Here is a 23,492-nt window from a genome sequence, read left to right as displayed (position 1 = left end):
GTTTAGGGAAGTTTTTAATGTTTGATGTTTCATTGTGTTTTAATATTCTGTTGGGAGCCACCCAGAGTGGCTGGGGAAACCCAGCCAGATAGGCAGGGTATAAATACTATCTATCGATCATCTATCTATCTATCGATCCATCTGATCATGTCTGTGTATACTTCTTCCCAGTTTAAGTTTTAGCATTGCTTGCTTCTAGATGTTTGGTTTTTTAAAACTTTATTAGTACTTTATTAGTACAAATATTGTTTGTACTATCAATCTGCCTTGGTAGGCAATGGAGTACCCCTCCAGAGGTGAAGTCAAACTGCTCTAGAATCACAGTGCCTGCTGTGGCTGCAGAGACTGGGAACTGCTGTCTATTGTATTAGCAGCACTGAAGTGACCTCTCCAGGGCGCAAGTCTGGGCAGCATGTATGGAGTTCCTGGGCTGTCCAGACGACAATATCCTCCCTCCACCTCACTGATGTGGTCCAAAGTAAAGCAGGGCAATATGTTTGGCACCAAGAGTTGCTGGAATGAGGTGTACAAGGCACCATCCAACCATCTTAGGGGGGCTGCACTCTGGATTTGTGAAGAGTTTACTCCTTAGATTTATCTTCTCTCAAAAATGTCCCTTAAGGCAGTGGGTACAGCTTGTTCATCGGGGTTTACTTCCAAAGCCTTTCTAATGAATGAGTCTAGCCGCAAGGCAGAAGAGGGATAGGATCAGAGCTCTTTCCCCCCCTCCTAGATGGGCAACTTCACAGGTTGACGAGCCCCACCTGCCCCTCACTTCCCTTTACAGCATATGCAGAAACCGCGTTCTTTAGGGTTGCCATATTCTGAAGAGCAAAAAAGAGAACACATTTGCCGACTTCTACTTTTAACTATGGGATGTGGGTGGTGCTGTGGGTTAAACCACAGAGCCTAGGGCTTGCCGATCAGAAGGTCAGCAGTTTGAATCCCTGTGATGGGTTGAGCTCCCGTTGCTCGGTCCCAGCTCCTGCCAACCTAGCAGTTCAAAAGCATGTCAAAGTGCAAGTAGATAAATAGGTACAGTGGGAAGGTATCAAAGTGCAAGTAGATAAATAGGTACCGCTACAGCGGGAAGGTTAACGGCGTTTCCGTGTGCTGCTCTGGTTCAACAGAAGTGGCTTTGTCATGCTGGCCACATGACCTGGAAGCTGTATGCCGGCTCCCTCAGCCAATAACACGAGATGAGTGCTGCAACCCCAGAGTCGGTCACGACTGGACCTAATGGTCAGGGGTCCCTTTACCTTTACTTTTAACTATGGATTGTTATGACTACTATCATTTTACATATGCATGAAAAAGAGAGCGTATCCTGGAAAAAGAGGACATGTGGCAACCCAACAATTGGACCTACTATTGGTCTTGTTCACTAAAATCCACTGGAGGCTGTCTTAATATGCAGGGGAAGTCCCTAACTCACCAAGGGTTTGAGACCCATCAGCTATCCTAACCTGGTTTAGCTGGCCAGTCAAAGCTGGGATGTGGGTGCTGCTGCATGCGGACAGCTTCTAGGAGCCACAGGTGGGAGCTGAGTGCAGGATTGGGACCAAAGGTAGACAAGCTGTCCCAGAAGGAACACAAGGTGTCCCCCACCAGAGGTACTACCCCTCCCCTCACGCTCCATACACTCTAGTAGAAATATACATACATAATTATATATATATGCATCATGCTGAATAGTCTGTCCAGCACTCAAGTTGCATTGTCCATTTGTTCTCCATCTTCTTCAGTGGTTTCCTACCAAACTGAAAAGCATATTGTTTCTGTGGATGATGTGCCTCATATGAAAATCTGTTCCCATGGAGCTGGCAGGCAATTTTTCTCCGCTAAGAAGTGATGATGATATAGAAATGTAATGAAAGCTACTGCTATAGTCCAACTCTGTGGTAAAATGCTTTATGGAGCTGTGGAAAGAAAACTGTGTTCAAAGCGTCCTCTCCATCCAATATAGAATTGTGTAGCTCAGGAAATGTGATTTTCCCAACACCAATCCTTAATATAAGACATGGCATTTTTCGAGAAGTTGGGTGTTCCTTCTGAAGATTTACTGCTAATGTCTACAAAAGTTGGTGAAAATTTTTAGTCTGACAAAAATTTCTGGGCAGTATCTGTCACCTAGCTGTTTCTGGACTCGATGTGCTGTGACAGAATCATTTCCACACAAACACACACACAAAGATTAATACATATCCAGGTAAGACATTTTTAGATAAAATATTTCTTTTGACAGTTGTATGACAAGTCCCTGTGGAGCCTGCTTTCTCAGATAATAGACAAGAGAACACAAATACTGTATAGGAAATGGCCCTCAAATGATAAAACATAGCTAGGTCTATGTTGGCTTTAAAAATATTAATCTATACTCATGAAGAAAAAATACTAAAGCTTGAACTACACATTTTTTGTTGTTGTTTAGTCATGTCCAACTCTTCGTGACCCCATGGACCATAGCACGCCAGGCACTCCTGTCTTGCACTGCTTCCCGCAGTTTGGTCAAACTCATGTTCGTAGCACATTTTAGTTGGGTACAATTTAAGGGGGAGAATCAGTGAGTTAGAAGGAAGCATCTGCAAGGGTAAATCCTATCTCACCAACTGTTTATAGAGTTTTCTGAGAGCATCAGGAAGCATACTGGCTGAAGACTCTTGCATAAGCTTAGCAATCATGGAATAAGAAGTGAGGTCCTCTTGTAGATCAGTAATGATTAAGAAACAGGAAGCAGAGTAGGAAAAAATGGATAGTTCTGCCATTGGAGAGATATGGGAACTGGAGCCACACAAGTATCAGAAAGGAGAGTTGTAGTATTTTTTATAAATGATCTATAATTAGGGATGAGCAGTAAAGTAGCTAGGTTTGCTTTTGATGTCAAATTATTAAGGGTGGATTGCAAAGAGGTCCCAAGAGGCCTCTCCAAACTGAGTGAATGGGCAGTAAAATGGGAAATCCAATTCAGCTTAAGGAAGTATAAAGTGATGCACATGGGGGGGGGATCACAAATGTTCTCCTGATGTCTGAACTGGCAGTGGCTGAGCAGGAGCATAGAGGTGTTAATGCATAGCCAAATGAAGATGTTGATCAGTGAAAAAGGTGGATGTCGTGCCAGTGATCACAGGGAGACTGGCAGTTTTATTTTCAGTGTCATAATGCCACTGTACAAATCTATATTGCCTTGCCTCAAAAGGGATATCGCAGATCTGGAAAAGATTCAAAAAGGGCAGTCAAAAATGATGAAGGGGATGGAGCAGCTCCACTTTGAGGAAAGATTGCAACATATATGTATTCTGTTCTGTAAGATGCTTTGAGACATGCAGTAAAGAAACTAGTTAAATTTAAAAATACTAATTTTGAAACAATTAACGGGTGACTTAATTCAATCCTTTAAACTATGTTATGTGCTTAATAGAAACATACAAAAATAGCCCCTCCGTCTATTAAAACAGGGTCCTTCCTGTCAATTCATACAAAAAATGAGTTTGCTGAAAAGTCCAGCATAGTTAATTTCTTATTTGGTGCAAAAAGAAGCATGACTATTCTGGGATATAATGCCAGTAGCAGTGTTGAGTCATCGACTGCAGCAGAGGTAATGATAAGAGAATCTATTTATTACTCTTCTTTTACAGGCACTGTGTGGTTAGCTCATCAAGAAATTTTTATTATTCCTTCTGAATGATTTTTATTTATTAGTTTGTAATTATGAAAATATTATTAGGGCATGGTTATATCTAGAAATTAAGTCATTACAGTTAAATGGAGAACTGCAAGATTAAATCTTACTGTTTTTTTAAAAAAAGTAATAATGTGGCTTCCTTGATATTGATGCATCATTCCTCGTTTCTGCAGACTCTCCAGCATGTGATACCGGTACTCTATTTAAATTCCCTTCATTGGAGTGTATAAACCACTACCTGGGTTAAGACTCACTGGAGAAATAGCTCCCCCAGGGGAAAAAATCCTGCAGTATATTGCAAGAAGACAGTATTGTGAGTTCCCTATCTGAAAACTAATAAAAGAAACATATCATTTTCAGTTCCAGGTCTCCTAATATCTTTTTCTCCCTACCAGATTTTGAAGCAAGTCAGAGGTTGCATAACCCTTTCTGCTTTCTTTCTTCCACATGGTAGAAAGCAGGAGAATAACTTCCCTAACTGGAGCTACAGAACTGATTGCATTCCGCCCCCCGCCCCCCACAGCTGAGGACATAAGAGTCCTTCTGGGTCAGACCAAAGGCCTGTCCCATTCAGCATCCTGCTCTCTCAGTGACCATCCAGGGCCTTTTTTAGTAGCTTTCAGGAGTTAGCTGCCTTGGAACCAAACTAAACATTCAGAAAAACCAAGTTGTACAGTCCCCTTGGGAAAACAAGGTTTCTTCTTTTGTGAGAATGGCCATGATGGTATGGAGACCCCACTTAGGGTGTCATACCTGGTTGCCCCTCAAACCTGGCAGTGCTCCTGACATTCAGTTTGGGCATAATGTGAAACCATGGCACTGAATTAGGTGAATGAGCTTTGGTGTCGGGGACTGGGCAGAGGAGAAATGGTGGAGACCGCCTCTCCATCCTGACCCTTCCAGGGAGGAGGAAGAGGAAGACAGTATAGATTTACAACAGGTGTATGAGGGAGGTTGCAGCTCAGAGGCAGATGAGGGAGAAAGCTGGGAAATCATGGGAGATCCAGAGCAACATCTGGCTGACACGTTGCCATTTGAAAGCATTCCAGACCCTCCATCTCCCAGAACCCGGTGAGCCTTAAAAGTAGGAGAACAAAGAGCTCAAAGACAGAGGGCACTTAGCAGCACCCATAGAGGAGGTGATGAGGACGACAAATGAGGAAGTGGGAGAGATGAAGGGTGGAGATTCACTGGGCCAACGCCACTATCCAAGAGGCTGGGTTCTATAGTCTCTCTCTTTAAAGATTGAAATCAAAAAGGACTGTAAGAAACTTTCCCTTGTCTTTATACTTTCCTGGGCAACCAGCTGGGAGCCGCTGGGAGCACCCTGATATTTGGGCTCATGCTGTCCTTCCTTCCCTTTCCTCCTCCAACAAGGCTGCAAGGAAGAGATCGGAAGCACCTGCTTCGTATTTTTTTTAGTGAACTAGAGTTTGTCACTAGATCTGAGAAGGACAAACTCCAGTTAGTTGAAACCTAATAGTGTATAATGTACTTCCGCTCTCCTCTCAGCCAGGCCAGACAGGCTGGCACCGGGTTTGAGGGGGGCCTGGCCAAAGTGCCCTTTCTGGTGGGTTACCCAAATACATGTGGCTCAGAGGTGGAGCATCGGCTTCCAAGCCTCTCCAGGTAGCATTGGGAATTTCCCCTGTCTGAAACCCTGAAGAACCACTGCTATTTGGGTAGAAAATATTGAGCTGGGTACTAAAATGGTGTGACTTAATGTAAAGCAGCTGCCTACATTCCTTCCCTAATGTTAACACATGCTTACAAGGGAGTGAAGGTGACAGACAGCAGTGGGCAGCAGAGTGGACAGCTCCAGCTGAAAGCTACACGGCTCCAGCTTGCTTGGCACTACTTCAGCCTGAATCTGTGAAGAGAAGCATTGACCAAAGCAGCTGAAGCCACTGCTGCCACCCTCATTGCGTCCGGTGTCTGTGGGCTCTCCCCCCAACATAGTGCATGTTAGTACTTCTAGTCGTAGTGCCAGGCTATAATTATGTTTGCGTTTTTCTTTCATTAAAAGGAAGCCAGCATCAGCTGCAGTGAGCTCTCTGGGCTCATGTGCTCCTCCAGAATTCGCCTGGCCATGCCAGGTGCTGACACCAGGCCTGGCACCAAACATCAGGGGATGAGAGGGAAGGGAGTGCTTGTTCCTGCTTAACCACAGCTGAATGTTGCATCTGAACTGAGCCATCATAATAATAATCTGTATAGTAAGAAGTATGATCAATATCCAAATAAGGGAATAATATTTATATGTGGAGTGGCATGCAATTTATTTCCTGGTTTCACAGCTGCATTTTTTCAACACTGCACAGAGAAGCCGTGGGAACTGCTGTAGTAAAGACCCAACACTCTAGATACATAGGCAGATTTTGTTCCTTATGTTTACACCCCATCTTTGGGTCCCTATCTAAGCCTTTCTGCCTTGGCATGCCATATTCAGAATATAACATGCTCCAAAGCCCAGATTTTGCTGCAGTAGAGAGACCTGAGGCCCATATTTGTCTTCTGTGGTTAAGTGCAGTAGCCCCTAAACTCTCCATAGAAGTTAAACGTGATTAAGCTCTACAAACGCACAGCCTGTCTAGTCCATGTTGCTTTCTTCCCCGAAAGGTTGAACTTCAGCCGGTAACTTTGAATTCTTGTTTTTAATATATATATATAATTCCCAAGGGGAGACGTTTTTGAAAGGCCAGTCTGGCGCATGCTGTAGTTACACAAAGTAGCACTCAGCTGGTTGGAGCTAATGCTTCTCTATCACAATGCACCACCAGCAGATAATGGCATGCAGTTATCCTTTCTTGGAGTTGTCATTTTGAAGTATTATTTGGAGCTACCTAGAGTGCTCCACTCTAGCCTTTCGCACTTCATTATTTATATTTAAAAAAGCACCCTTTTGTTACGTATAATGCAGAAAATGAATAAAAAAATTATTAGGAGAGCAACTTTTATGAGTGTGTGAAATAGTTTTGTGCGCAAAAGGCTATGCCTTTATATGCTTGTCATAAATTTATGAAAGATTAACTGGATTTTGGTGTATTTAGACAGTACATTTTTCCTGGGAAGGAAGTGGCTGTTTCTTTTATTGCTCACTCCATCACTGTTGTTATCTCAGTTGAGCAATCTTTTGCTGCAATCTTGCAGCCTACTTGAGTGAGACTGAAGTGCCTAGCAGTGGGTGTGTGGTTCCTGCCTATTGCAGTACTGTGTTCTCATATAAACAGTAAAGTTGGGTTGATCTAGAACAGAAGTCAATAGCCTCAATGTGTGTTTGCTTATTGGTTTATAATTAGATGTATAGACTGCTTTTCTGCCCAAAAGGGCAACAGAAGCAGCGTAAAGTATACTAGCAGGCAGATTCCCGTGAGGAAAGATGCTGGTCCTATAAATACCTGATCCAAAGTAAAGTTTTTGCTAACTTACGAACCATACATTTACTTTACATACATACATTACTTCCCCCTACCAAAGGATCCTGTGAACTGTAGTGTGTTAAGGGTGCCGGGAATAGTGGCTCTGTAAGCTACAGTTCACAGGATTCTTTGTGGGGAGTAGTGGGGGTTTAAATGTATGGTGTACGTAACTTAAATAACAATCTGTCCTTAAAGTAAATGTTTTTAAAATAGCTGAAAGCATAGAAAATATTGCAAACACATTCAGAAAGAAGAATATGAATTAATATAGCTTGGAACATACAGCTATAAATATAATGTTCTCAAGTAAGTAACAGAAAACCTGTGTTATAAATAATGCTCAAATGTGACAGAACTTTGGTTTTTCTAATTACATATTGTGCATTGCTCTGTGGATGATGTTCTATCAAGAAGAGGAGGTGTCTCACAAAGGTTAAGCTCTATTTTGAGCTGTGTTGAGAGCAAGTTAAAAGCCTAGTCAGAACAGCCTGGAGCTTTGATAAAGGGAGTAGCTATTGGTAAATCCAGTTTGTTGACAATGTTTTAGTCAGATTTGGACATTTCTCCTGGGCAAATAGCAATGCTGGGATGCTCCACTACTAACAATTGCAGCTTGGGTTCTGAATCTTTATGGAGAATAGATTGGCACAGATCCTTTTAGATAGAGTCGAAGAGGAGTTTCTTCCCCCCTGCAATTCACTTTATCCTTCAAAGCTGGATAGTATGTCCAAGCTGAAGCTGGCACAATTTATTATACAAGATCAGCTTTACCAAAGAACCCACTGGCCTGACAGGAAGACAATAAGCGGCTATGAATATCTCTGAAGATGATCTAAGGAGCCTAGGGCATGGCAGTATAGTTCCCCCCCTCCCTCATCAACTCACCCATGTCCAATTCTACTCCACTTTTCAGTTAGTAAGTTGTATTAAAATAGTGTTGCTTCACAACATGTGGAACTCCGTAGTAAGATTTCAGAGCAATGGCTTTCTGCATGCTCACATAATAGGGTGAACGTAAGGACACAGGGTGAACTGTGTGAAATGCTAATCTGCTTGCCAGCATAAATTTGTCAAAAAAAATGAATTAAACTTGCAGATATTTTACACAGTTTTTTTTTTTTGATTGTAAAAAGCATCTTTATTAGGTTTCATAAAACATAACAATTTAAAATCGTAAAGCCATAATATTGAATATGAATCATATAATACTATAATACACATATAATACTATATACACATATTCCTAATCAAAAGAAAAAAAAAGAATAAACAGAAAAAAGAAAAAAGGAAAGATAAAAGAATTACCTTCCGAGTCATTTCCCACCGCTTACCTTCTGAATATATTTTAAAATTGCGTTACTTTCATTTGTTATAACTGTCTCAATTTTGATTTATTTTATTTTATCATATTATTGTTTTCCAAATTCTAATTTTCCTCATGACAATCTAATTTAAACAGATCATCAACTCTGTTTTAACACCAATTCTTTTAAAATATTCCTCTACCACTCCCCATTCCAATTTAGATTTCTGTTTAGAGGTATTTCGAATTGCTGCTGTCATTCTCTCTAGGTTCATGAATTCAATTAGCTTTAATTGCCATTCTTGGATTGTGGGTAGATCTTCTTTCCTCCATTTTCGAGCAATCACTAATCTTGCTGCCACACTCGCATATAAGAATATATTTCTCTTATTCTCAGGAATATTATCTGGGATAATGCTCAATAATAAATACTCTGGTTTTTTTCTAAAAGTCAACCTCAACATTTTTTTCATTTCTTCATAGATTTCGTCCCACCATTTACGCATTTTTCCACAGGCCCACCAACAATGGAAAAAATTTCCTCCTTTTCCACCACATTTCCAGCAATTATCTAAATCATTCCTATAAATTTTGGCTAATTTACTGGGGGTCAAATGCCATCTATAGACGAGTTTTAATATATTTTCTTTTATATTCGTACTAGCTGTGAATCGCATTGAAACTTTCCATATACCCTCCCATTGTGCCGCATAGATCGGCCTCCCTAAATCTTGTGCCCACTTCGTCATTACCTCTTTAACTACTTCATCTTTTAGCTCCCATTCTAACAAAAATTTATATATTTTTGATAATGGCTTCTCCTTATTTTCTATTAATAATTCTTGTAATTTTGACTTTCCAATTGTGAATCCTATTTTTTTATGTTCCTGAAAAAGACTTTGAATCTGCATGTACTGCAACCAACTGTTGCAGTATTGCTTTATCTCTTCGTATGGTTTTAGTTTCCATTGTCCCTCTTCACTCACCAAAATCTCTTGGTACGTCAACCAACTTCCTTTTTTCCACCTTCTCCCTAGGGCTGTCATCTCGAAAGGTGAGGCCCACCACGGTATCTTTGGTTCCATTAAATTTTTAAATTCCTTCCAAATCTTGAATACTGATTTTTTAATCACATGATTACTAAATTGTTTATTTTTCCCTTTCTCTGTTTCTAATAAATATGTATGCCAACCCCCAACATTTCTAAATCCTTCCACCTCTAATAATTCTTCATCTTCTAATATTAGCCAATCTTTGAGCCAGCACATACACGACGATGCGTAATAAAGTCTCAAATCTGGGACCCCCCACCCCCCTCTATCTTTAACATCCGTGAGTAGTTTGTACTGAATCCTTGGTTTCTTATCCAACCATATAAACTTACTTAAATCTCTCCTCCATTCTTCAAAAATCTTCTTTTCCCCTAATATAGGTAACATTTGGAATAAAAATAGAATTTTTGGTAGAATTGCCATCTTTATTGTTGCTATCCTACCTGAGAAGGAGAGATTTAAACCCCTCCATCTCGCCAAATCTTTCTTTATCTCCCTCCATAATTTTCCATAATTATTCTCATATAAATCTATATTATTTGTGCTAATTGTAATACCCAAATATTTAAATTTATTCACAATTTCCCAATTTGAGATTTGTTGTAATTTGCTCTTGTCCAATTGTCCCATATTTTTCAGCATCATTTTTGTCTTTTTTTCATTAATCTTTAATCCTGATATTTCTTCAAAAAGATTTAATATCTCCTCTAATTTTTTGATTGAAATCTCTGGTTCTTCTAACATTACAATCATATCATCCGCGAAAGCTTTTGTCTTCAAATTTTTATCTTTCACACTAATTCCTTCAATTTCCTCCTCATTTTTGATATCCACCAATAAAAATTCTATTGACAATATAAATAACAACGGGGATAAAGGGCAGCCCTGTCTTGTTCCCCTCTTTATTGCAAAATCCTCTAATACCTCTCCATTCAAAATCAATTTAGCCGTTTGGTTATCATATATTGAATTAATTCCTCTCATAAATTTTACACAGTTTAATATCCTTGTGATTTCTGTCTCCAGGTACTTACAAGCTCAAAGGTGCTCTTAAGAGAATGAATAGCTGTGTCAATGCTGTTTTGCCCTATCTTTTGAATATATATTTAATTAATGTTTACAATATCTAACATTGATTGTACAATTTTTGAAAAAAATGGGTTAAGAGAAGAATTAAGGCTCTCCTAAATTCTCCCATGCTCCAAAAAGTGTGGGAAATTATATCTTAAAGCTTCCCCACTTAATTTAGTAAGCCCTAAAAATGTTGAATGGTCTTGCATATTGGGCCTACGTACAGGCTGGGATCCATACACACAAATTTTGCATTTCTGTCCCCATGGTCATCTTCTGCAGGTTGGGGGCAACACTGACACTAGGCCCAGATTCAAATCTTCATTCAGCCATGAAACTTCACTGGTTGGCTTTTGACTAATCATCACCTCTCAGTTTAAACTTATAAAGCGAAGCAACAGAAAAAAGTGCCAAACAGAGAAACCTCCAAATTGAAGTTCCTAAGAAAGAACTGGGAGCACACTCTCCTTCCTTGCAGCTGCAACTTGAACTTTCCCATGCCTGACATATCCGAATTCATTTGGAACCACTAACCCACACTTTCCCCAAAGTTCAAGTCACTACTGACTTGTGCCACAGGCCTTTGCTCACGCCACCTTGTTCAAGCATGCGCCCACTCCCACACTACCCCTGTTTTGCATTCAGTCACAGGATTTGGTGCTTGCTTTCCTAATTTCGTGATGAAAAAAGTTTGATCCTTCATCAAAACAAGTGTCTTCATTGGCAGAAAGGGAACAGTCAAGGTGGACAGAGGAAAGGGTTTTTGGCTTCTAGTTGAGCTTCTAAAAGTGCTTACTGATTATTATCATGGCGTACAGGTAGACTCGTTTCCTGTGGTAAAATAAAAAAATTCCTTCAGTGGCACCTTATAGACCAACTAAGTCTTTATTTTGGTATGAGCTTTCGTGTGCATGCACACTTCTTCAGATACACTGAAATAGGAGTCCCCAGGCGCTTATGTGGAGAAGGGGTGGGGAGGGGGTGGGGTGGGGAGGGGAGGTATCACTCAGAAGGGTGGTGGAAGTGGGTGATTGACTGACTGATAGCTGTTGATGACTGAAAACGACTGCATGAAAAAGCAAGGGTTGAGATGGCTGAAGATCGCTTTATCATGTATAATGAGATAAGAATCCTATGTCTCTGTTCAAACCAGGTCCCTGTGGGTTTGGGGTGTTTCTCTATTGAGAGCTAAAAAGGAAATGTTTGGTAGCTTCAAGAATGTTGGTGATTACTGATAGGGGACTTCTTTCCAGGTTGGGATATCCTATGGTGAGGGCATTCTTTTGAGGCAGGTTTATGCCAGGAAAGTTGATGAATTGCAAAATTGTGCCCTGTGCTGGGTTACCCCACCCCACCCCAAAGACTCAGATATTTTTCCAGGAATTCGCTCTATCCAAAAGTGGGTGGGGAGTTACAAAACAGCAAAAAGCAACTTTCTGAGCAGAGCAGTACAAGGAAAAGGTTAAAGAGCTTCTTGACTTGAGAAAATGCCAGGTGTTCCTTTGAGGGGGGAAGGCAGGGGGTGCTGGTATGGCGCTGCTGCGGCTACTGCGGCTGCGATCAGCCAAACAGTTTGATGGAGATCTCAACTCTTTCATACAGGCAGCCAGTGGAGAGGGGTCTGGTGATGCCAGGTCAGGGCACTGCAAAATTACTTAGGATATTGGCAGGCAGTGAAGAGGAAGTAGAGAGAAAGCAAGCCAAGCCTTCAGTAAACAGGCCATGGTTTGTTTGAATATCACACAGCTTAAACAAACCATGGCTTTGCATGAAATGTGAATGAGACTAGGCATTGCTGGAGGAATAGGAGGGAATGTGTAAACATCAAATGACATATAACATACACACATCGGTTCCTTGCACATGAATCTGTGTAATTCTGATCACTCAGTAAACCATATTCAGAGAACAGAAGTAAATAAAGTGAAGCAAATAGAGAAAAAAAGCTCCAGAAGAATCAGGTTACTGTGAAATACCTGAGTTACCTGTATTTAGATGACAGCATCTGAAAAATAAAACATTGTCTTGTGGAATAGTATGTTTTTTTCAATAAATTTGCAGAATGCGGCCTTACTATAATCATGTGTGAAATTTGAACATATTTCATGTCCAACCTGAGCTGGCCATCCTTTCTCTTCAGCTGTGTAAATAGTCAGCGACTCTCTAATATTGGCCATTTTTGTTTTGTTTACCTTGCTCAAATAGTCTTTTTGGTTGATGTGGCTGATTAATAGAGTATGTCGCATGTAACCTTCATGGTGTTGCATAAAGGCAATGCCCACTAGATTTCTCTTGCTTTTTTGATCTTGCTCTTTACCAGACTTTCCCTGGGGCTGGTAGACAGATAATTCTCTTAGTCTCATGATTGATTGGTGTTTTGGACATCATCCAGCCTTAAGTGCTAAAGCACTTTTCAGAAAGGTCTTTCAGGACTGAAAATTGCTCTGTGGAGCACATGTGTGAATACCTTTATGCATACATGTAAAAATGTACAGATGCACAGTCCTCAGTATTTGACCAATTTTATATTCAATGAGAAGCTGGTATTTTGATACATGTTAGAATGGTTGATGATCCATGGGGGTTGTTTGTAAAGTATATTACAATATGTGGCATAGTTCACCTGTGTGAGCAACTGGCTGCAACTGTCTAGTACCTATCTAGTACCTATCTACCTATCTAGTACTGTCTAGGAAGGATGCATCTTGCTTCCTCTGTTAGAGGTGTCTAATAACTGGATAATATAGGAACACGGGTGGCGCTGTGGTCTGCTTGCCAAGTGGAAGGTTGATGGTTTGATTCCCCACAACAGGGTGAGATCCCATTGCTCTGTCCCAGCTCCTGCCAAATTAGCAGTTCAAAAGCATGGCAGTGCAAGTAGATAAATAGGTACCGCTGCGGCAGGAAGGTAAATGGCGTTTTCATGCATTCTGGTTTCCGTCATGGTGTTCCGTTGTGCCAGAAGAGGTTTAGTCATGCTGGCCACATGACCCGGAAAGCTGTTTGTGGATAAATGCCAGTTCCTTCGGCCTGAAAGCGAGATGAGCACTGCAACCCCATAGTTTCTTTTGACTGGACTTAACCGTCCAGGGGTCCTTTACCTTTACCTTTTTACCTAATATCTGGATGGATTGTGGAATATGAAAATCAAAGGATTGTGTATCTGGGCTTGTGCCTTTAAAAGATTGCCAATGCCAGGCAACTTTCCCTGAAGGACAGCTTGCCCAGCACTTTTAGCCTTGCAGAATATAGCTACAAGGGAGCCTTGTATATAGTTTTGCATGAGCATTCCGTTCATGTGCGAAATATTGAAGCCCAGGAGACCTCTTTAGAGGACTAAATGGGTCCTTTTTGTCCTGTGATTATGTTTATCTCTCCCCCATAACAGGTGTTTGCAGGAGGGGAAGTTAAATATAGATGTAAGTGTGTGTTTTAAATCCATTTCAGGTTGTGTTGTGTAGGTGTGTGTTTTAAATCCACTTCAGGTTGTGTTGTGTAAAATGTATCAGCAGCAACAAGAATTTCTTCCTTTCTTGAGTTTGTCACCTTGGACACTTTCTAACATCTCTGCGTGTGCTTTGGCTTATCCAATAAAGACAACATCCAAACAGGGTGTTTGCCTTAGGGCATTCAGAATACTACTGAATCAAGTTCTTGGGCTTGATACAACTTGACCATCAGTTTATCTTGATCATGGTTGACTTTATAGTATTGTTACATGGTTGTGGTTGGGTTGGATGACTTCTCAAGATCCCTCCGTGCCACATTCTCCAGCATCACTGGACCTAGGCAGCTGTCTCATTCTGCCAAATGGCAGGGTCATTGCTGTTGATATGTTGCCTGCTTGGGCTCCGTATTGGCTCAATAAACTAGGAAATTTGAAAGGCATGGAGTCATGTCATACTAGTTGCGCCACAGCCAGTGACTGAAGGAGGAGTATGCCTACAAAGCAGAGTAGCTGCACAGGATACATTTCTGAATGTTTCTGAGATAATGTAGAACTAGGCCATGAGGCAGGACAGTAGCATATTGTTTTAACACCCATTTGATAATCCCTTGAGATCCAGAGAAAACCAGGCTGTTGACTAGCATATTATTCTGATAATTTCCCCCTTCATCTGTGAAACTAATTTGCAGAGCCTGGGACCTATTTTCAACCATTTCTGCTTCCCTGAGGCCTTGTGCCGTGATTCACTTTAATTTTAAATGAAACCTGAGGTTTTAAATCTTATGGCTATCTCAGATTTGGGATTTAGAAAAGAGGCCAACTGCAATGATATTTATTGAACTGAAGATGGCTTTTTCAACTAATGCCGCTAAGGCTTAGGGGATGGGGATGGAAACATATTTGCATTTCTTTCTTTCTTTCTTTCTTTCTTTCTTTCTTTCTTTCTTTCTTTCTTTCTTTCTTTTTCTTTCTTTTTTAATATCTTTTTTATTTGATTCATGTATGTATGTATGTATGTGTGTGTGTATGTATGTATGTATGTATATACATACACAAACATATATATACATACAGCAAACAACAATTCGAAATCCAAATATTGAGATTACTCTGAATCTCCTGACTTCCCCCCCATCCCTTCCATGGGTCCTAATGAAAATAATTACAACTACATTTCAATATTTGCATTTCTGAACTGATATTTGGTCAAACGACCTCAGTTCCTAGTTATCTGACCTCCTTGCTGGATCAAAATGTTTGTGACCAAAAAGTATGTGTGAAGAGCCTGGCAATCATAATTTATACCTGCTCAGCAGTCTTCCTTAGAGGAAACGGTCAGAGCTACTTACTTCCTACTGGTAAGTTGTAAGCAAGTGTCCAAGCTCTTGAATTGCACAGCTTGTTCATGGTGGGGCGTATTGTAACTCAAGGTTTTATGAATATAGCCATATTTTATTTACCATACTTTTGCGTCTATAAGACGCCCCCTTGTATAAAACCTCCCCACTTTTGAGGACTCAAATTTAAGAAAATGGGACAGGGGAGATGGCTCAGAGTTGTTGAGCTTTTTGGGGGGGATTGACCTGAGTTTTACAGCTTTAGAGGGAGAAATTGCCAAAAATCGCTCACACGCAGCATTGATGCTAACAATCGCCCACTTGCCACAGCGATAGCCAATCGCAAACAGACCCTTCCCCAGCAAAAGATCTCTTACCCGACTGAGAAAAGCTGTCCGCTGGCAATCACACGCGTCCCAGAACAGCAGCGGCCAATCGCAGCAGCGGCAGCCAATCCACAGCAGTGTTTGCTGCAGAACCAATCACCAACCCAATTAGAGAAGCAGCAACCAATCCAAAGCAGCCCTTCTAGCAGCCAACAATTGTCACTGACAAGCTCCTGCTCGCAGCTGCAGCCAATCACCCGTCCACCCCATTCACTTTCCATGTATAAGATGAGGCACATTTTTGAACATAATTTTAGAGTAAAAAAACCTCGTCTTATACATGGGAAAGTACGGTATATACCATATTTTCCACAGGTTTGTGCTTTCTAAAGCTGCTGACAGTAATACCGGTAAGTAGTCACAAGCAATACGTCCCCACCCCAACTTTTCTACCCATACTCAAAAGACTAGAAAGTCCTGTCAGCTCTTAGGGCAAGGAGGGTGGTTTATGGAAGGCGGAAGCAGCCTTCACTAACGACAAACTTAGTCTGCCTCTCTCCACTCCCTTTCAATTAATATCGAATTGATCTTCTCTTGGGAAAATAACGCTTGAAGTTTTCTTCTAGCATCTCTATAGTTAAACCTCTGCACTTTTAGCTGAGGCAAAAAATAATGTCTAGGTCTTATGTAACAGTCTAGAAAATGTGGTTTCGGGGTGGGTGGGTGTGTTTAATCCACAGCATTTTTCACAGAATCATACATCCGAGTTCTTTTGCACTTAATATTGGAGCAAATCAATGTGTATCTTTATCTTGTGCAGTGTGTCGTGCTTTGGTATTTCCTAAAATGCATATTTCAGTCAATTAATACAGTAACGCAGATCTGTAATATTTTGCTTGCATGCCTCCCCCCTTCTTAGAATACTTGGTGCTGACAAGTAATGCTACAGAGCCACCTACTGCCCTGCCTTCGGTTAACATCTAGAAGAATACATTAGGAGAATACATTAGAAGACAGTAGGAGGTGGGGAGGGAAACTTTCCTTTATTTTTTATCATGTTTTTGCTGATTTTATAACTTCTGCTTTAGCAATAAGGAATGCAATTTGTTCTTCTTGGATTTTTTTGACTCCTTATTCCGCTAGCAGTGCCTCAAATAAATGTGCTAGCTTTCTGAATAGTTCCATTACACATTATGCAACTAGATCCCCTCCCCATCAGTTCCCAGAAGTTTAGCAAACTAAGGTGCAGAGCAAGGGGAGAGGGAACTATTTTCACTGTGCCATTTTGCTGATTAAGTCACTTCCCTCATTAAAAAAAAAACCCCAAAGCCGCCTTTTTTTGTTTTTGTTTTTACTCAACATGGCAAAGCATCAGGTACAATATGGGGCAAATAGCAACTATGGGGAAGGGTTCTATTTGGGAAAATGGCAAGGTCCCAGTCAGACACCACCTCCATTCCCCAGCCACTCTGAGCGGCTTACAGCATATCTAAAAATATATCAAAAACATAATAGAAACATTTATATATATGGAATAGTATGTATGTACGTTTATCATTGTAAGCAGTCTTTGGACTGTTTGAATGGTGTTCATAAATAGTATTCTGCAGTAGTAATTTCTTGTACCTGAGATCTGAGCTATCTTTCCATTCTGTCTGATGAAGATTAATATGGATCTCCAAAGACTATAGAAAGATTATCTTATTTTCTTTTAAGAATGTATTCTTATATTTCAAGTTAAATAAGGTGGTTAAAGATAGGATTGCCACTAAACCTCCTAATCTGGCTAAAATGCAAGTTACTATGGCATAACAGTTACAATGCGGTACTGGTGTGATTTATAGAATAATCTACATTAATTATAAATCTAAATTAATTAAAGGTAATGTGATAAAGAGATCGAATATCAAATGATGATGTGTTGGAAATGGCATTTCCTAGTGGGCATCATGAACTGAAAATCTGACAAGTTGGTGGTAAGAGCTAGTGGCATATAGGCAGCTGATAGCCAGCAATATTGGGGACCCAGGTGGCGCTGTGGTTAAACCACTGAGCCTAGGGCTTGCTGATCAGAAGGTCAGCGGTTCGAATCCCTGTGACGGGGTGAGCTCCCGTTGCTCGGTCCCAGCTCCTGCCAACCTAGCAGTTCGAAAGCACGTCAAAATGCAAGTAGATAAACAGGAACCGCTACAGCGGGAAGGTAAACGGCGTTTCCATGTGCTGCTCTGGTTTGCCAGAAGCGGCTTTGTCATGCTGGCCACATGACCTGGAAGCTATACGCTGGCTCCCTCGGCCAATAATGCGAGATGAGCGCGCAACCCAAGAGTCGGTCATGACTGGACCTAATGGTCAGGGGTCCCTTTACCTTTACCTAGCCAGCAATATTAACAAAGGCAAGAGTCACAATCTAGTCTGATCAGTACATCTCTTTCTCCATTATCTAAACATGTTTTCTCTAGACAGTTCTACAAATTATTACCAACTGCATCCAGTTGCCCACCTCTGCCTTCAGATGGGGTGGATTTTTTGAGTAATTATGATGGCAATGACTAGAACTACAGCTGGGATGCAGTATTCCAGTATATGGCACTCACTGAATAGCAGCTGCTTGCTATGATTCATAATACAGTATGGGACTCATTAATAGTATTTACTATTGACACCTCTACAGTATTTAGAGTTTAAACCATGGTGGCATGAGTTGATGTCTGGGACTGGCTGGATGTTGAGGAATGGTGGGAGGCTCTAGCCAGAAAACTCCCTAGGGAAGCCCTAGAGGCTCAGAGCCAGGGAAGTGGTGGTGGGACCCTGAGGACAGGTCTGAGGATGAAGAGGGACAGAATGGTTGGATGCTGAAGAAACAACAGGCCTGATTGAGAGAGAAGAGCCAGATGCCGGAAGCCATGCAGACTCAGGACATGAAGCAGAGAGGGATAGGCCTGAGGCTGCAGAAGCATCCACGAAGCTTGTGATCATCTCATCTTTGAGTGGTTAACTTTGAGTAGGGTTGCCAGACTCAATAGAGGACAGGACTTCTGTGCCTTTAATTGCCCTGCTCTCTTTTGAGTCTGGAAACCTTAAAGAGAAACCAGCACTCTTTGCTTGGAAATTAAACAAAGGGTCTGCTGGTTTCTCTTTAAGGTTTCTGATAAACAGGTCAAAGACAAATACACATGAAATAAGTTATTACTGAAGCTTATAAGATACCTTGATTTTCCCACAAAGGAAAGAGATATCATTATGAAGTTCTCCCAAATTGTCCTGGTACTTTCATAATATCATAAATTGCAATGGAGTAACTTTCCTGACATGAAACGATTACAAAATGAGATCTTTTGTAGATCATTAATGGTATTTGCTATTGTAAATAGGGATAATAAATATATGAGATGAAAATATTTTAAAAATTGCTGACCTTGTAAAGGCTAGGGATATGAATTCTAAGAGAACTTGGGAGACATTTAAGTTAGAATTCTGAGTTCCATGAAAAGAATTTCTTAAATGACAGAGGTGTTGCCTACATGCCATGGGCTTCTAAATGGCACCTTATTGATCTGGTGCAAATCAGGTGAATGGTTCCTGATCATTATAGTGTGTACATGTTTAAGCCAGAGACAGTCACAATCTTGCTGACAATATACATGATAATGGCATGTATACTAGCTTTCTTTCCTTAGTATATGTTGATTCTGAACGTCTAAAAATCACAATATTTGGAAGCTAGAATTTGTGTCACAGAGGGTGCCGGTCTTTGTTTTGTCTGTCTGCAGTTAATGGCAGCTTGGAAGGGGGAATGTATTGCAGCATAGAATTGAAACGAGGAGAAAAAATTAGGTTCCCCACTGCTCTATTTTTCAGCCCCAATCCAAATCAGGCCTCCCACAGCTGCTTTTTGGAAAATAAAATTATGTGAGAAGATCCAGTTATGGATATACAAGTTCTTTGTTCTGAGTCACAAGAGCACTAGTGCAGTCCTGCTAAACTGTTTATATATCTCTAGCTATCTAAAAAAGACACACACACAGAGCTCCACAAAGCTTTGCTTGGCATACTACCAGCACTAATTGGCAGTCAACATTGATCCCCCTCCCTGAGGTTCTCTGCATGTGCCAGAGAACTTGTGGGAGGAAAGTTTCTCATGTATTGCTGAATGGGGAGGAGGCCTGAAAATGTTCCTGCAGTGTGGAAAGCCACTTCCGTGAAAGGCAAAATAGATGGGACTGAAAAAACTTATCAACTTCAGAGTAAATGTAAAGCAAATGAGATAGCTGTAGCTAGAAGTTCTGCAGAGTTTATTAGGAAACTATAGCGGCTATACTAACTCATTATTTTATTTTATTTTATTATTTATTAGACTTATTTATTAGACTTGTATCATAAGATATCAGGGCGGTTCACAAAAAAAAAAAACTCACGAGCTTTCAGAAAGTGATGTTGGCAGTGCAGTGTCGTTTGCCAGGAGATTTTTAGACCAATTTTGAGTTTGTCCACGCATGTTTAATACCCCAGTACAGTACAGTAAACTCGTCTCCCACCCTTTCGCTTAAGAGATAATAAAGAGAAAGTCTTAGTGGATGAGTTAGGAGTTCTTCTGGGTTCAAAGATTTTGCAGCTGTGAAAACATTCTCTGCTGGGCTCACATCGGAGTTTCAGATCTCATCCCACACGCTCCTTAAGCAAATTAGACCCAGATGCTTGTTGTTGGTCTGTCAGGTTAGCAGTGGAATTCCTGGGGATTGATATGAAACATAGCTGAGGGTTTTAAAAACATTAGAATTGTAGTAATTAAACATGAGTGATTGTTTGGCATTAGTCAACATTTCACACTATCAAAGCTGCAGTGTGATTTGATGTTATAAAGGGAAAGCAAAAGGAAGCAAACAGTTCAGTCTGGGGCAGGAAAAGCACATAATGTGGACATACATCATACCTTACAGCTTCTTAATATACATCTGAAAATAATGTGACTTGTTATCAGGGAGTCGAATCATTAAAAACTGAGTGATCAGCATTTTGAACTTTCGGGTTTGGTTTTAATTCAGACGTTACTTTAAAAAAAGGTTAGTACTAAGTTTTCAGATGCCATGCTGATTAATATCAGATTTATTATTTTTACAATGGCAGTGTAATCCTATGGAATTAATTCAGGGATAAATATTTTGTTTGAGAAGGAGATATTTTTCAAAGCATAGTATTTGCATGTGCTGCTAGCATTTTCTGCCAATCATATTCAACTACTGGGGAGACAGAATGAATTACAGTCACCAGAAATTCTGTGTACATTGATTTGCATAGTAGGAACATTTGTCATTTCCTCTCTCTCAACAGCAAGCATAATCTCAGATGAATACATGGTGCAACTGCATCTGGAACACGGAGCACAGTTCTGGTCATCCAGTCTCAAAGAGAATCTGGCTGAACACATACAGGCAGTTCTTCTTTGGCGATCACTCATAGCCGAGTGAGATTGTCTTCCAATTCTGGATCCACACGTCCTTCCACAGTGGGGGTATTGGTTTCCGGGCGGGAGTTGATCACGGTGTGGATTTGCCAGGCGTGCCTTGTGTAACATGTGCCATGTAAGCAAGTCTACTTGCTTCTTAAATGCATGCTGAAAGCAGCAATTGTGACAAAAGTGGCAGTTTTTGAAGTTTTCCATGGTTACCAGTGCTGTGGAAGGTGGAAGGCAGGGAGCAACTAAAAGTAGATAGAGCCAGAATTAATTAAAGCCATTCTGCTAGACTTAAGTTGTAAGAAAGAAAGCAGGGGGGCTGGCTGAAGTTGGTGGAGCAGTGCCCTATTTGACCTTATTGACCACCCTCCGCTGGTGGCTGCTGTTGCTCCATCCCCAGTTATTGACAAGTTTTATGGTGTTAAGGTGTTCATTCTACCTGTACTTTCATAGATTGCTAAAGGGCTTTACCACTACTTTCTGAGTTCTTTACCTGGAACTGTATAATCTAAAAACCATGCAGAAAAAGAAGGTACTAGCCAGGAAACTGTATGGTACAGGAGAATACTTTCCCCATTCAATATCACCATCCACTAATATAGCACCTGTAAGTGCATCTGTTCCTACAGAGGTGTTCTTTAGTGCTGACATCTCCCCATTGAAGTTAGGCATGAAAGAAGCCTTCTTTAGCTGAAAGAACACTCTTCTCAAGATTAATCATGGTGCAAAGGCAATTTCAGGGGGTTACAGCTGGGGAGGGGAGAGTTCTGCAACACATGGTACCCACAGCAGTTTCTCTGGTTTGCAAAGGTGCCCATGGCAAACAACCAACTACATGACTAAGCAAAGAAAATTAGATGTTTTCCAACTTTCTCGTGTTCAGCTTGCTTGCTTTTAGCCATCACAAGACACAGAACATGTAAACAGCTTAAGGCACTAATTGCATCTCATACTGCATGACTTTTATCTGTTCAGCAGTAATTAGGGTAGGAGTATCTTGATATTGAGAAGAAAATAGGAGGATGCAATCCTTATCAGTTCCAAAATAGGGACTTCAGAACAGCAATGTTAGACACAGTGTTTTGAAAACAAAAATTATTAACTCCCCACCCCCACACACTAATGAATCAACTAAGTTATATAGTCAACTAAGTTACTATAGTTCAAGCTGTTTATCTCCCCTATTAAGTAATGAGCCAAAATAAGTTTCACGGCCTATGAAAAAGACATCGCAAGAGTTCCACAGTATAAATTCAAAGTATGACATAGGCCACAAACAGCTTACTGCCACATGATGTGTTTATGCCTACTGTTCTGGAAGAACTGCTGTATAAGGAAGCATTGTACAGTGGTACCTTGATTCTCAAATGGCTTGACTCCCAAACAAATCCGCTCCCAAATGCTGCAAACCCAGAAGTGAGTGTTCTGGTTTGCGAACGTTTTTCGGAAGCCGAACATCCGATGTGGCTTCCACAGCTTCCGATTGAGTGCAGGAAGTTCCTGCAGCCAATCGGAAGCCATGCCTTGGTTTTTGAATGGTTCTGGGAGTTGAACTGACTCCCAGAATGGATTAACTTTGACAACCAAGGTACTGCTCTACCACTGAATGCCTGGTGCTAGGAATAACCAATTCTTACAGACAAATCTGAAATCATCTTTGTTTGGTTGATTTTGGCTTTGTTGCTGTTGGTTGATTTGGGCTTTGTTGTTGTTGTTTATCTCATCTGGGAAATAAATTTACAGAATTGCTATTTTACTGCAAATCTTGCATGTTCTGCATTTTGACATCTTACTTGCTTTTCTCTGTGACCACAGTGAGTGCTCTCAAAGGTTATTCAAAGGTGGCTTTAGGCTCACATAATGGATCTATAGATTTCTCAGAGAGCTTTAAGGGAGATGATGCATGAAGGGAACGTTTGGGAAAGGCAGAGGATGGTGTGCAATACATGGCGGGGCAATTTTAACAAGAGATGCTGTTAACAAAATGAAAACTAAATGGTAGTAAAATGACAAAGAGAAGTACAACGGCAGCCGCCCATGGAAAATATTGTTCCGATGGCTTTGCATTTCTGCATCTCCGTTTCCCTGTTGCAATATGGGGGAGTGAATTATATTGTTTGTATTTGAACACATTAAATAAAGTAATGATCTAAGGTGAATAATTTGCTATCCTGTAACAGCCATGCTTGCTTTATTCACAGCTTTGATGTGGAAAATGGCCCATCACCAGGTCGCAGCCCACTGGACCCTCAGGCTGGCTCTTCTTCAGGACTTGTGCTCCATACCACTTTCCCAGGGCACAGCCAGCGCAGAGAGTCATTTCTTTATAGATCAGATAGTGACTATGACCTGTCACCAAAGACCATGTCCAGGAATTCCTCTCTACCAAGTGAACAGTAAGT

The 23,492-nt window shown here is 40.9% G+C and overlaps 1 protein-coding gene across 1 annotated transcript in view; it reads left to right on the top strand.

The window, feature by feature from the left end:
• The window catches only part of PDE4B (phosphodiesterase 4B), a 191,633-nt gene that overhangs the window by 109,409 nt on the left and 58,732 nt on the right, over positions 1 to 23,492 (top strand). The window contains exon 2 of the mRNA XM_035121992.2: positions 23,292 to 23,486. Coding sequence (XP_034977883.1) covers positions 23,292 to 23,486 — 195 coding nt within the window. The remainder of the gene's footprint in view (positions 1 to 23,291; positions 23,487 to 23,492) is intronic.

This window comes from Zootoca vivipara, chromosome 7 (assembly GCF_963506605.1).
Source record: "Zootoca vivipara chromosome 7, rZooViv1.1, whole genome shotgun sequence".
Lineage (NCBI taxonomy): Eukaryota > Metazoa > Chordata > Lepidosauria > Squamata > Lacertidae > Zootoca > Zootoca vivipara.
The sequence above is the reverse complement of the archived record's forward strand: the minus strand, read 5'-3'. Positions and strand labels throughout refer to the sequence as shown.